Here is a 15,663-nt window from a genome sequence, read left to right on the forward strand (position 1 = left end):
CATCAGAATAACATCTCTGAGGAAGAGACTGCACTTTTATTCCTAGCATTTCAAGGTGCCATGACATTCCTAACAGCTTTTCTCCAGCTATTTGGTTCAAAGGCTGCAATTAAGCACTTCCAATTCAGACCTGGCAAATTTAAACTTGTAAATTCAAGGCCAGGTTATTACAGTGCACTAGCTGGCCTCTTTTGTGATGGTTTGAAAAATTCAATTGGTGCAAAAATGGTCCAGACATTTTTATCCCAAGGGCTAAGAGAACCAGGTGATACCAGGTAAAAGAACCAAATGAATTCCCTGCTTAACTATTCAACAAACTTGGATTTGCATAACTAAAATATCTCTACTGCAACTGGATACAAGGGCCAAAGTGGTGTAGTGGTAGGGGCTTCCAATTAGGAGCTGAGACATCCAAGGTTTGAACCCCCAGTTTCCTGTAGTAGGTCACTAGGTGAACTTGAGCCAGTCATACACTCTTAGCCTAACCTAGCTCACAGGTTGTTGTGAGGATGAAATGGAAAGAAAATGTAAGTCATTTTGGGTTCTCATAAATGAAGTAAATGAATACAGGAATGGAAGTCGCTTTGCTTGAGATTTTGCTGGCACCATGAACAGTGGTGAGATTCAGCAGGTTATCACCACTTCAGCAGAACTGGTTGTTAAAATGGTGCTTGTAAACAACCAGTTGTTAAATTATTTGAATCCCACCATCAGAACTGGTTGTTAAATTATCTTAATTCCACCACTGACCATGACAAGGAAGAATTGTTGCTCTGGAGACTAGATCTATTGCAAACCTGATGTGACAGACAAAAAGGGGGGGAAAAGGGGGGGGGAGAGGAAAAGCAACCAGCTAAATATGAATAATTATGTTAGACAATAACACCAACATGGCCCAGACACCCTTGAATTTGGTTTAAGTCACTTAAGGAAAAACTAGTAAACAAATTTCCAAAGATTTAGCCTTGCAATATAAAAATTACTTGCCCAGAAAGCTCAGACTTGTGAAGGCACATTTATCTTTTGTTAAGTTACCACACATGAGGAAGGGAGACACAATGAGACATAGCAGAACACACTACCCATGTCTGTTCCCATTCACCTCAAAGAAAACACACAAATCTTTTTGAGGTAGATAGTGAATCTTAATGGTCAAACCAAAAAGAATAATGGACCACATCAAGGTCATAATTTCACTTCTGTATTCACTCCAAATATTCAGATTTTTGAAGTCTATTTTTTGAAATAAAACAAACTTTTGCATTTAATTTATATCCAATGAATTAATGAGTACAAATGAGTCTGGGGGCAGGGAAAACTGTAAAGTCTATAAAATTACAGACGCTATCTGAAAACAGCATTAAGAAGCAGATGGGTACTGTGTTTAGCATCCAAGTTTGATCCTAGAACACAGGTGTCAAACTCTTGGCCCTCCAGATGTTCATGAACTACAATTCCCATCAGCCCTTGCCAGTATAGCCAATGCTCATGTTGGGAGGGACTGATGGGAATTGTAGTTCGTGAACATCTGGAGGGCCGCGAGTTTGACACCACTGTCCTAGAACATCATACTGTACCAGATTCTTCTGTTTTTAGTCAAAATTACTTCCATATTATCAGCACTTCTTACCAACCATTAGAAACTTGTTGTTCATGACAGCAATGGAATAAACTCAATTTTGGCCCATGGCAACATGAAAGGCGCAGGCACTAGCTCTATATAGGGAGGGAATGAGAAGTTGCTAGGCACCTGGCATTTTTCTAGCCCTACTGGGATCTACATAAACAACTATTAGACACATTGCCTGTCTAATTAAACTAGTTCCAATTGCCAGGTTTTCCCAGAACTATGAGAGAATGATCACCAGTTTTGCAACCATGAACCCCACTCGTTTGGTTGCCTCAAAAAATTCTCTTGGGTGATCACCAGACCTAAATTCCCACAAATCCCATGAGCAATTGAAGATTCTCAGATGAGTCAGACACCAAGAAAATCCGGTAACACGGACAGGCCACTACAAATCCTCAGCTATTGGCAAAATTGCATCACAGATAGAGAAACATGTGCGCTTGGTACAGAGATATCACTTAGTTTCAGAGAGGAAAACTGAATGGGAAAAAAATGCTGTCTCTTATCGGGCTAGCTACTGTTAGAAAAAGACAACACAAGAATCTTTTGCATAAGGGTACAGATTACCATGGTAATCTGCAAGTGAAAGCTACTCATGTAACCATACACAACAGGACTTGCAAACAGAAGCAACTGTGTACAGAAAAACAGATGCCCAAAGGGCAGTCTTTGCTACAAGCTATAGAACTCAAGCATCAACAACTGCCACAGCTCCTCAGCTCTGTTAAAATTCCAACCTCCAAAATGTCCTATCATTAACAACTTTTCTCATGTCTCAAAGACTGAAGGCTGTGGTCTCCTTTATCGAGTCAATCCTCTCATGAGAGCCAGCGAGGTATAGTGGTTAAGAGCAGGTGCACTCTAATCTGGAGTTTGATTCCCCACTCTGCCACTTGAGCTGAGGCTTATCTGGTGGACCAGATTAGCTTGTGCACTCCAACACATGCCAGCTGGGTGATGCTGGGCTAGTCACAGTTTTTTCTGAGCTCTTTCAGCCCCACCCACCAACAGGGCGTTTGTTGTGAGGGGAAGGGAAAGTCCCTTTGAGTCTCCTTATAGGAGAGAAAGGGGGGATATAAATCCAAACTCTTCTTCTTCATGTTGGATCTTCTTTTCCTACTACATTCAGCTTTCCCTAGCATTACTGTTTTTCCCCCAGTGAGTCCTGTTTAGCAAGGTGACCAAAGTAGTAGTAAGAAGCAAACACACATTAGCATCTAGAAATCTTTAATGGGATAAAGGCTGGCAAACATTGGTCGAAAGCAGTCTCTTCTGCAATAATAAAAATCTCTTCAAGTAGGTCAGAGAAGTCATGCAATTTCATCTCTCTGCTGTTGCAAGAGAAAAAGGACTTCCACGAGATATAGTCCCAGCACACACTAACCTCTTCAGTCAAAGTCCTAAACATGGTTGACATGCTGATCCCTTAATCACTATAAGACCCCTCACAAAGGACCAGCAAGAAAAGAAACCCAACTATCAGAGGCTCATTGGGCAGGGGTCATTCCACTCACATCTCCAGGTTGGCATTGCTTGTAAGTGTGTAGGAAAACAGCTCATCCCAGAGGCAAATGTGGTTGCACCTCCACCCTTTCCCCTTGTCTTCAACATTCTTCCCACATATACCCTAGGAAAGTCTTTACAGCATAAAGAAAAAAAATGCAATAATCTCTATGACTGAAAGCCAGACAGAGATGAAGTGAGGGACATCTGTAAATGAATTCACACAGGAAGTCAAGTTGGGTTCACACAGAGTATGTATTTTTGTTACCCTCCAGTTATCATCAACAATACACAGGACACTGAGAAAAAATTACAAAGACTCAGCACAGGATTGGCTGCGCACACCTTCCCTTTTATGTTGCTGGACTGATGCAAGCAGCAGAAAAGCACAGAGACACCTCAGTGGAAGATACCTCTGCACTACTGCTATGTCCTCCTCCTCCCTCTCTTGCCAATGCAGATTCTGCTGATGCTTCCCATCAGATGCAAACCAAAGGTGCGATAGCTTCTTACTGACACTTTCTTGAATACTGTAACAGGGGAATGGGTATGTTGAAAGGAGAGTGAATGCCTGGGGCTTTGCCCCACTGTGTTTGTATGGGGGGCAGTAACTCTCTCTCTTTAGTCATGTCATTCATTCCACCCCAAAATCAAGTGTGTGGATAGGAGAGAGAGACAAGGAGGAGAAAGTGAAGGGGCAAGGGAGATGTACCGCCTTCTCACTGAAAGGCAATCAGTAGAAAGGAGCTATGCATAAAGAGTGGATCTTGCACAAGAATTTCACATATGAAAATACCTTAAGCAAAGCCAAATCAATGGCTTGTCTAAGCCATTGGAATTGTGGTCAAGAGACTGAGATGTGTTTTTTAAAGCCTTTCCAAGCATCAGGGACTGGACATTGTACATGCTTCTGTCCACAGCTTCCCTAGCTAGAGCCCCTTTTCAGCCCGGCATGTTTGCAAATTCATGTACAGAGCCACCACGTGCCAAATCAGAGTATAGCCTAGAACTATAAGACTGAGAAAAAGGTCACTCCCAGATTTGCTACATGAAACCTTTCAACTGGACGTGCCAAGGGATTGGACCGGGGACTTTTTACATACACACCATGCGATACCAGGCACCGAGAGAACCATGGCCCGCTCCCCACAGCGCTGCATCAACATACAACGTGCAGGAATTAAGATGTCTTACAGCGTGTGACTGCAAAACCCAGCGCCCTCTCCACTTACTCTCACCCTGTAGTAGCCTCTGGCCGGAAAAAAGTCTCTCTCAGATGCAAACCATGTGCTACCTGCGTGCCACCTTCTACAAATTCCTGCGAGCCGCCATTCAGCATCCTCCCAGATTCACTACACAAGATCATCTGGGACCTTCTGCATGCAAACCATGTGCTACCTGCGTGCCACCCTTTGCAAATTCCTGGGAGCCGCCATTCAGCATTCTCCCTGCCAGCCCCTGCCTATTGCCCCTAAAGGGGGCAATGGGGGGGGGGGGCAGGGAGGGAGGATGCTGAACGGCGGCTCCCTTGCAAGGACCCCAATGGAGAACTCCCACCTCTCTTGGAAACACCACCCCAGTCCCCATTGCACACCTTATACTTATCGAAGCCGGCTAGCTGCTCGGCGCTCACATACTCGTAGCCGACCATGGCTGGGACGCAGGAGGGGCGCGGGGTTGGTGGGTCGCTCCGTCCTCCCGCCGTGCCTTCCCCACCTTCAGACAGAAAGCAGCGGCAGCGGCCCCAGCCGCCCGGCTTCGTGAGCAATAAATGCAGAGCGCTGTCCCTCCTCGGCTTCCGTAGTTCCCTCCACCTCCTCCCCGGCTCGTCAGTGTCCGCCCCTCTCGATCAGCCCATGAGTGACGCCGCTGAAGCGTCATCCCGCCGCCATCTTGAAAGAGGGCGCATATCCGACAATGACCCGCCTCCTTGAAATCCGCATGTATTCGCCCCTCTGATTCGGTCTTGTTGCTGTCAGTCACAGTATCGTCTCCAATAAGATCTCGGCTCCTCTTTCCGGCTTTCCCACCCTTTAATTTACGCATTACTTTATAGACGCCTCGGACTGGGGGTGCTTACGCAATCGTCGTGACGCCTGGGGAGTCCCTTAACATAAGGAAAAGAATTCTTGTTACAGGAGCCCAGCAGCACGTTACAAATGACTACAAGTCATCCCAGTATAAGTTTTCGTGATTTGGAGTGTAAATTCCCAAAAGATGTAAACAATGGGGGGTGTAGGAACTGTGGCTGAATTAAAATGAGTTCCAGGCAAAAGAGTAATCGATGCTCTCAGGGTGGGGAAGGACTACGCCCATATTTTGTTAGATAAGGCTGCATTGCCTAGTGTGAAATTAAGACTTAATGAACGGGTAAAACTACATCAGCACATAGAATGGAGGCTACATAAAGCTATAGCTGAACTAATCAACAACTGTACATGGTGGGCGAATTGTAATGAGATATTAGCACCTATTGTGAGAGACATCCCAAATCTTTGTTCTGTCTTGGGGGTATTTATTTTATATTATTGCATTTATACCCTGCCCATTCCCAATTGTGGTCAAACTCGGGGCCACTTATGAACATATAGTACATATAATGTTAAGAAAAAGAATGTTAAGAAAAAACTAAGAATACTAAAATCAAGACATACATCTACCGATGGCAAAATTATTATAATTTCATTCAGCCTATACTCAACATCCCTAGTCTTTCATTGATCTTTATTGATAAGGGGGACTACAGGATCATTTGACAATAAGAACAGACAAAAAGGGAGAAAGGGCTGAGATGAAAATTCATAATGCTAGATTCTATTAGTAATTGATGGGTGGTAGTTGGTTAAAAATTGATGGTTGGGAGACAGGCAAGATGTGGGGGACAGCGAATGGCCTCAGCCAAATGTCCGGTTGAACATCTATGTCTTATAGGCCCTGTGGAACTGATTAAGATCCCGCAGGGTCCTGGCGTCAGCTGACAGAGCAGAAAGATTTTATTTGTTCATTCATTTATTAAAACATTTATCTCCTGCCTTTCCTCTTGGTTGACAGTGGCTTACAAACACACCCTGCTAAAACCAAAGACAAAAATAACTTCCCAAATCCCTCTACCCCCTTAAAAGTTGCTGGCTGTTCAAACCCTCTCAAAAGCCCTGGCAAATAAGCAGGCCTTGCAGCATCTCCTGAAGGTCTCCAAGGAGGGCCCCCTCTCAGCTTTTCAGGGAGCCCCTTCTACAGAACCAATGCCATGATAAGAAAGCCCTACGCTCTGGTTGGTGCCAGATTGGCCACCTTAAATTTTGTGACAGACAACAGATCAGAGGTGGGATCCAGCAGGTTCTCACAAGTTCCTGAGAGTGGGTTACTAATTATTTGTGTGTGCCGAGAGGGGGTTACTAATTGGGTCCGCTTTTCCATCTCCACGCCCTCGCCTCCCCGAGAGGCATACTGCCTTTGAACGTGAAGGTTCCATATAGCAATTGCGACTAATAATGTAACTCCCTGAACTGGGCTAATCCCTTTCAGGTACTGCAATTCATTGATTCTCAGCCTTTCGTACCTTTTATCTCACCAGACTTTATCAAAGAACCTGTGTGTTTCACCATTGCTTTGCGTGTTCCAAGATTTGGTAGAGTTGGGGCATTTTTTCTATAATGTGATGATGATTTAGAAATGGACCTGGTGCAAAAAAAAATTTGGGGGGGTTGTGGTGGGGTGGCTGCCCATGGGGGGGGCATCCAACTCAGGTTTTGCCCAGGGCTCAGGTTTGCCTAGGTACGCCTCTGCCCCCTTTGCTGAGGGGGGGCTGGCGAGGGAACCTGTTACTAAAATTTTTGGATCCCACCATTGCAACAGATGGCTGCTTGATAACCATAGTTGGCACACAGGAACATATGGAAGGAAATGAGCCTCTATATTTGCATATCCCTTTAAAGACATACTTAGCACCTTGAATAGAACCTAGAAACGGACTGGCAGCCAATAAAACTGTTTTCAAAGTGGGCAAAAATATGTTCCTGGTGTCTAGCTTCTGGCAGCATTTAGGTTGCCACATTCTGAACCAGGTGTAATTTCTGGATAGTCTTCAAGGGAAGCCCCACAAAGAGTGCACTGCAGAAATCCAACCATGAGGATTATTTTATTAATCCTAATTTATCATTTGAGGGTTGAACATTTTTTTTGTAGGAGGATAGTGACTTTTAGATCTGCAGTAACAGAATGGCAGATGAAATTGGTTATTGAATATTAATTCTCTTTACCATAGCTACCCACAGTTGGGAGTTGCCCTCACCCACTGATAGTATTACTTTTGTTTTGGATCTTTTGTTTGGAACTTGTTTTAAACCATCCTCTTCCTAACATCTCCTTTCTGTTATTTGTAGCACTAAGGTATACATGTATCACATGTACAACCATTACACAGATGAAGTGCACTCTGAGTCAAAAAATTACACTGGAATAAATATTGTTAATCTTTAACGTGGCTCTGGACTCGTTTTATTTTTTCTGCAACCAACAAAGCTACCCATTTGAAATGTGTACAATCAACCTTTTTGCACCTCCTGCCCTTCATATTTGATTGACAAGGCTGAAGGCCACATTTTTTTGGGGGGGGAGTGGGGCTGCTATTGACACCAGCAGCCCCTCTATCTTATCTTTTCCCATCCCAAAAGAAAGTTACACTTCTCATCCTATAGGAATGTTGTGATTAAACACAGGTTACTTGACAGCGTCATCCTAAACAGGTCTTCTTATAATCCTTCTTAGGCCTATTCAATGATGCTTACTCCCAGGGAAGTGTTTAGGATTGTATTGCAAGTGAGCATTGGGTTAAACATGGGAGCCTTTAGGCATATTAAATTGGAGATAAGGTTCATTGAAAGCAGTGGCACTTAACTTCAAATTACAGGTGCATATGAGTGGCTTTGAATTGCAGTAGCATTGTGTGACCCATCGGACTGACAACTAACTGACCTAGAGAAAAATGGCCTGACTTTGTCGCAGAGGCTTCATGTTTGGAAAAGGACAGCTGAAGGTTTTCATGGCATAAAATTCTATTAAATCTCCATTAAAGGGATATAATACTTTGCTCCATACTTGTTGGCAACCCTAACAGCATGCTGTAGGCCTGAATAAAGTATGATGTGCAGGAGGTCAAATGCATCTGCAAGAGTTTGCACTCAATTAGTATCCTGTGTAAATTGAGCTGCTACCTAGGCTTCAAGTGTGTAGCCATGTTGGTTTGCAGTAGAAGAGCAAGATCAGAATCCAGTAGTATCATTGAGACCAACAAGATTTCCGTGGTATAAACTTGTGAGAGTCAAAAAGGCAGCTTTGACTTGAGTGCTTATACCCTGGAAATCTTGTTGCTTTTTTAAGTTTACTGAACTTAAATCTTGATTTTCTTATGCAAAAGTATGTTATTACAATATTTATATCCTGCTGTTCCTTGTGGCTTATAAATTACAACATGCAAAATAAAACCTCAAATGAAATCACAAAGTTGGAAGAGGTCATACATGCCATCTAATCCAACACCCTGTTCAATGGAGGATCAGCTGACAGCATCCCTGGCCGATTTTGCACTCTGAAATTGCCCCTCTGTTGGCACGGGGAATGCCCCAATGCAATTGGGAGTTTTGCACAGCCCCCGGCGCTGCCGTGTGGCTGCCAGGTTTCTGCCCCAGAGCCACCCCGGGGCGTTGGCTTTGCTCCATGAATTGCCTGAACAGCAAAGGTTAAGGTCCTTTTGAAATGCCCCTTTGTTGCTCCAGAGACTTCCACCGCACTCCTCCGTAGCAGAAACATGGCCAGTTTTCCCGCCTCACTGCTCTGGCCCACCCCACCAATGGACAGGCGCTGAGAAGCGGCACCCTCCCCCCCTTGCAGTGAAAAAAACCTGGAGGGAGAAACCTTGGTCTTTAGAAAGGAGAGAGAAACCTTGGGCAGAAAAGCAGCAATGTCAGGCGCCGTGAATAGGAGGACAGCAATTCTATCACACATGCAAGGATTTTAGATTAACATTTCAGATGGAGGGGAGTGGAGGACGGCGATCCAGTCGCACACGCAAGGATTTTAGATGGGGAGGGGGGGCAGAGGTGCGATCCAACCAGTTCTCACCACTTCTCCAGAAGTGGTTACTAATTTTTTCTGAGTGCCAAGAAGGGGTTACTAAAGCAACCTCCCTGCCCAATAAGGACTGGAGGTGCGTGTGTGTGGCTCCGCCACTGTTTGAATCCCACCACCATCGGAACCTGTTATTAAATTTTTTGGATCCCACCACCCGGGGGGGGGGGGGGGAAGGGCGCTGATTCTCATCACCTGTTTTGTGATCAGAGTCATGGAAATTAACAGAAGTTCTTTCAAGACATGTACAATAGGTTGCGTCAAGTTCAAATCCATTTTTTCACACAACTGTTTGCAAGTGTATTTTGCTATTCTGCACAGCTTCAAAGAGCACTGAAAGCAGTTTGAAAGTGCATTATTCTGCATGTGTGGAATGAGCTATAGTGAAAGTGAGTTGGGGAATGGGGCAAGGAACACAGGAAACGGAGGCTGACTGTGCATGCGTGAAAGAGACTATGAAAGAGCTCGCGGTGCTTAAGGGAAAGCCTGGGCTTATGGGGACCATTTGGGACTTCCTGCACTGGCTCTGATTCAAGCGAAGGAAAGAGCCGGGCAGCAGCCGGGAACTACAAGCAGGGTGAGAAGCCCCGCAGCAGGTACGCTCCCTGGCTAAGCCACGGAGCATTGAGAAAGTGCAAAATCAGCCTCTGACGAGCATCTGTCCTGCTGCTGCTTAAAGACTGCCAGTGAGGGGGAGCTCACCACTTGTCTAGGTAGCTGAACAGTTCTTACTGTGAAAGAAAAATCCTACTATCTTTCTAGCCAATACCTTTCTGCCCATAATTTAAACTCATTCTTGCAAGCCCTATCCTCTTTTGCCAACAGGATCAGCTCCCTGCTCTCCTGTAAGTGGCACCACTTCAAACATTTAAAGAGAGAAATTATATAATCCCTCAGCCTCCTCTTCCTCAGAGTAAACATTCCCAAGTCCCTCAGGCTCATTCCGCACATGCAGAATAATGCACTTTCAAACTGTTTTCAGTGCTCTTTGAAGCTGTGCGGAATAGCAAAATCCACTTGCAAACAGTTGTGACAGTGGTTTGAAAACGCATTATTTTGCGCGTGCGGAAGGGGCCTCAGCCTTTCCTCATAGGGCTTGGTCTCCAGGCCCCTGATCATCCTTTTTGCTCTCCTATACATCCATTCTATTCTGTCTACATCCTTTTTGAAGTGAGGCCTTAAGGGTGTGCGCCACCGGGGGGGGGGGGGAGTATTTTTTGGGTGTAATATTTTCAGGAATTTAAAAAAAAGCTGAAAAAGCCAAATCTCCATACTGGCTTTTTTTTTTTTTTAGCAATTACATCTTGTAATTTGGATATTATACCTCTGTTGATACAACCCAAGATTGCATCGGTCTTTTTTGTCTCTGTATCACTGTGGTGACCCTTCTGCCCACGGCCCCCAAATGTGGTGTCCACTCTTTTTCTTTCTAAATAAATATATAATAAGTGCCAACTGATATTTATTCCCTTAATTCCTCCCCACTTGGTAGCTGCCACCAGGAATATAAATTTTTTAAAACTCTTTTTCTCCTTTTGGTAGCGTGATGAGCTTATAAGGCAAAGTGGATGGCCCACATGGTCCTAAGGAAATTAAGGTGTCTCAGGGGGGATATGATTGAAGACTATAAAATTATGCATGGGGTAGAAAATGTTGACAGAGAGACATTTTTCTCTCTTTCTCACAACACTAAAACCAGGAGACATACATTGAAAATGCTGGGGGGAAGAATAAGAACTAATAAAAGGAAACATTTTTTCACGCAACGTGTGATTGGTGTTTGGAATATGCTGCCACAGGAGGTGGTGATGATCACTAACCTGGATAGCTTTAAAAAGGGCTTGGACAGATTTATGGAGGAGAAGTCGATCTATGCCTACCAATCTTGATCCTCCTTGATGTGAGATTGCAAATGCCTTAGCAGACCAGGTGCTCGGGAGCAGCAGCAGCAGCAGCAGCAGGCCATTGCTTTCACATCCTGCATGTGAGCTCCCAAAGGCACCTGGTGGGCCACTGCAAGTAGCAGAGTGCTGGACTAGATGGACTCTCGTCTGATCCAGCAGGCTTGTTCTTATGTTCTTAAGGTGAGATTCCAATGTTTCTTCAAAGTAAGATTTTACTGGTTGTGGTGGGTTTTACGGGCTGTGTGGCTGTGGTCTGGAGGATCTTGTTCCTAACGTTTCGCCTGCATAAAGTAAGATTTTATTTGTAGCCGATAGGTAACTTAAGGTTTCAAGCATAATATTTACAAAATCAAATCAAGCTGAGACAACAAATACTGTAGCGACTTCACTCAACATAAATTCACTCTGACACTGTCAGACAGCTACTCTCTCTTAGTTCTCTCAGACTGTCTGTCTTTATTTTGTCTAACAGTTTATCGAGGCTCTGACTTTCTCTGTATACCCTCTGACTTTCTAACTCTCTCACAGAGCTTTGACACTCTATGACTTCTCACTCAGAAACCCTAACACACTCTGACTCTCCGACTAGAGTTTTGACACTCTTAATCCTTTTACTCTGCGTTCCTGCCACCTTCTGCTCTTTCTGATTCTCCTGACACCATTTGCCAGTCCAGCACAGTCTTCTCACAGGCACACTCCAGAATCAGTCAATCAGTACAGTAAACCTTTATTATTTATGAATCAGTCAATCATATCATCCCTCTCACCCCGCTCCCGCTTTCTCTCTCCAACTCAGCTCTCAAAGTCACACACACGCATACACACACACTAAAATCATTACAATCACACGAGCTGCTTCTATTTAATTTACAGTTCACCGGTTCCTCCAAACCTTTTTCACACACTGCTACCCAGAAGTGTATCCCCCTTTCAGTACACGTGTTTCTCCTTTTTGTTACCCAGATGTAGAACTCTGCCCTTGTTCTTGTTGAATTGTATCTTGTCCACATTGTTCCACTTTTCCAATGTGTTCAGATCTTGCTGAATTCTGGCTTCTGGGGTGTTCCCTGCTCCTCCCAATTTTGGTGTCATCTGCAAATTTAATGATTAGTCCCTCCACCCCCTCATCCAGATCATTTGTAAAAAATATGGAAAAATACTGGGCCCAGAACTGAGCCCTGTGGTACCACAGTGGACACCTCCTCCATCCCTTCGGATGAAATACCACTGATGCTTGGAGTGCGATTATCCAACCAGTTTCTTATCCATCTAACTTTCCTAGAGTCCAGTACACAGTCCTCTAGTTTACCCATCAGAACTTCATGGGGGACCCTCTCAAAAGCTTTACTGAAATCCAGAGTAGCGATGGCGGTGGAAGCTTAAAGAGCCGTATTTTGCGAAAGATGCCTCCCGACGTTTCGGCTTCGCATCTGCATACTCCAGAGACAGATGCAGGCGAAACGTCAGGAGAGAATGCTGCTAGAACACGGCCATACAGCCCAGAAACCACACAGCACCCAAGTGATTCCGGCCGTGAAAGCCTTCGACAATACGATTTCAGAAATAACTTCCCTGCCCTAGAATATCTGCAGAGCATACACTGTTAAGCATCTTGATAGTAACGTTGCAGTGCCACATTAAGATTTCTAGTAACAGTCCCTCCTCAGGGAGTCCAGACCACGGAGTGGGAGCTGTAATAGACTGGGCTCAGGTTGATGCCAGGCAAGCTACTTTAAACGGGGGAACAGCCAGCAGGTGGCAGTCTGAGAACATCAATGCTCCACAGCGGTTTAGGAGAAATTGTGCCTTTGCTTATATGAGTCTGCTCTTACAAGGTCAGTAGGCCAGTTTCAGTAAAAGGCCATGAATATAAAGGTGACACCAATGACAGATTTTGCCTTGCCAGCATCATTTTTAAATCAGGCCTTAGTGATGCATGAAAATCAGAGTTCTGGAGATCTTGGATGAAATCTTTTCATAAGAACAGCAATCCAAATATTATTTGAATAAATGAAAGTAGAGAAATAAAGCAGCATAGGTGGAAAGTTGATTGGAGAATAAATTTTAAGAAACCAAAGATTCATGCTAAACACCAGGGACTAAATTCGATGACTTGCTTCTGAATACACGTTCATAAGATTATACTACAAGAGAGGAATATTTATTGATGATCTTTATAGACTGTATTTATAGACTGCCTTTTTCACTGAGACTTGAAATGTATTTATTATCCAGATTTATTTACCAAATATTGTAAGAGCTAAGTAAAAGAACAATGTTAAAAAGGAAGCAGAAATAGTATATGGTACTCTATGAACACACAGGGCAAAACTCAAATAGAAAACACCAGCTATGTAGATACACAACAATAAAGTTTGCTAATGTGGATGATTCCTAACTATCAGTGATCCCATTGAGATTCCATCTACCCCCAACTTGAGGTGAGCATTCAGTTCCCTTCAAAAGTAGCCTCACTGTCACCCAGTTTCCAAGCATGAGCACCCTCCCAGCCTGTGAGGAATCTTATGTACTATCCCTCAAGGTTCACATTCTGTACTAGTGACTGGCTACTGTATTTCCCTCCATTTTCCCAAATCCAACACTGAGGCTTGAAGGTCGCCTGGAAAATGTAGGGCTGCAGGAAAGTTGGGAGAAAAACCTTTGTTCGAGACCTATAGGCAGCTACACTCCTTAGCTTCAAACCTAGGATCATGACAAACCCAAACATCTTTAGGGAAAAGTGTAACACCCTCTTCTGGTACTCTGGATAGGAGCATCAAAAATGTAACTCCTGCAAACAACTAAGATAATGAGATCCAGAGAATGATTGACCCAAGATCACCCTTTTGAGACTCAGAGGGAATTTGAACTAAGGTTTCCCCAACATGGCTGCCATTGCTTTCCCTGGTACTTGCCAAGTGTTTTAGAAAGCTGGTAGGGCCAGGTGGGTCTTTTGCCCAGTAGGGAATCTGATTGAACTATGGAAATTTGATTTGCTGTGCAGATTTTTTAAAGGCTTTCTGAGGCTTCATTGCAGGATGTCAGGTGTGCCTTCTTTTCCAGGGTCTGTGGGATGAAGGTGTTTCAAGGAGATAAACATGACAAGCAATATGACCACTTGAAAAGCTAGTAACACAATGATAGGATGAAATATTACACTGAAAAGAGCCAACATGATGGTTAAGAGCAGCAGACTGTAATCTGGAGAACCGGGTTTGATTCTCCACTTTCCCACATGAAGCCTGCTGAGTGGCTGTGGGCCAAACACAGTTCTCTCAGAACTCTCTCAGCCCACATAGTGGCAAACTACCTCTGGGGTTGTCATGTTGTGACTTGCTGGTACACACACACATTACATTGTGTGATTACACTGAAAGCTCCTGTACTGGTAGAGGACATATGTTGGGGTGAGCCAGCGAACCTCGTAGGGTCTCAGAAAGTGCGCAGGAACGCCTGTGCCATCTGTTACCCCTCGGGCAAGCAGACTCACCGATCACAAGACCCCATGACTCACGGGTCACCAGGTGTCCTGGACAAAGGGACAAAAGGTGCGTACCCCCAGGTATGGATTAGGCCCACACAGGAGCGTTTCCTCCCGCACGTACGCAGCCCCTATGACTCATGTATTGCCCAATATTCTCCCGCTCTCCCGCCTTCTAACCCGCCTCCCGAAAACCCTAATAAAAGGTGCCAGGGACCGCTAGCTCGGCAGGTTAGCCGCTGGCTTCTCTCCACTGGATGATATCTCTGCATCTCGTCTCTTCATTGCATCACCTGTGACGACTTCAGACATACCAAGGAAAGTTTCCCACCATGAATGATCCCCAGCAGTCTGACTTTAGCTCAGATCTGTATGATGTGCGCATTTGCAAGTCCCACTTAAAATAGCCTTCCATCCCATTTCCTTGACTGTAAGTAACTCTTGTTCCAAAGAGGGATGAGTTAAATTTTTCTTAATTCTAAACCTGTTCTTAAAGAAACAGGGGAAGCATTTCATAGATGGAAAGGGTAACTGTCATATGCAGATGTGTTTGGGGGGGACAGAGGGAGCTGACAACCCAGGTGCAAGACAGGCCAGAGCCTTTACCCTTCATCCTTCCCAGTCTCTCCACCTGGATGGCTGGCTGCCTGTTGTGTTTTGCTGGACCAGGCTTGGTACAAGACAACCGGGCCACAGTAGAGAGGTGAAGGAGAGAAGCCACCACCAATGGAGCCCTGGGCACTGCTTGGCTGGGTTACATGAAGGGCACATTGGTGAGTTGCCCCCCCCTCCCATTGTGGCCTCCCTGAGCTCCATGTGGAGTTCGGGAGCAGGGACAAAGTTGAATGCTGAGCTGGCCAATGTGGACCTGGCCCTCCCTGAAGTCCACATGGAGTTTGGAGCTGGGCTGGCCTGTTTAATGATGGGCTTGGATTGCCCAGGTCAAGCTCAAAGCCTGCAGTTTAAAGCTGGATGCAGACAAACCCAGCCCAGCATGGAACAGGACTGTCTGGCTCCCA

General features: G+C 44.8%; 1 protein-coding gene across 2 annotated transcripts in view; it reads right to left on the reverse strand.

Moving 5' to 3' along the window:
• The window catches only part of SELENOI (selenoprotein I), a 50,559-nt gene extending 45,628 nt beyond the window's left edge, over nt 1-4,931 (reverse strand). For both annotated transcript variants that reach the window (XM_048516379.1, XM_048516386.1), the window contains exon 1: nt 4,728-4,931. In XM_048516379.1, the coding sequence (XP_048372336.1) occupies nt 4,728-4,784 (57 nt within the window). In that variant the 5' untranslated portion in view covers nt 4,785-4,931. The remainder of the gene's footprint in view (nt 1-4,727) is intronic.
• Nucleotides 4,932-15,663: the final 10,732 nt, after the last annotated feature.

The sequence above is a fragment of the Sphaerodactylus townsendi genome, linkage group LG01 (assembly GCF_021028975.2).
Source record: "Sphaerodactylus townsendi isolate TG3544 linkage group LG01, MPM_Stown_v2.3, whole genome shotgun sequence".
Lineage (NCBI taxonomy): Eukaryota > Metazoa > Chordata > Lepidosauria > Squamata > Sphaerodactylidae > Sphaerodactylus > Sphaerodactylus townsendi.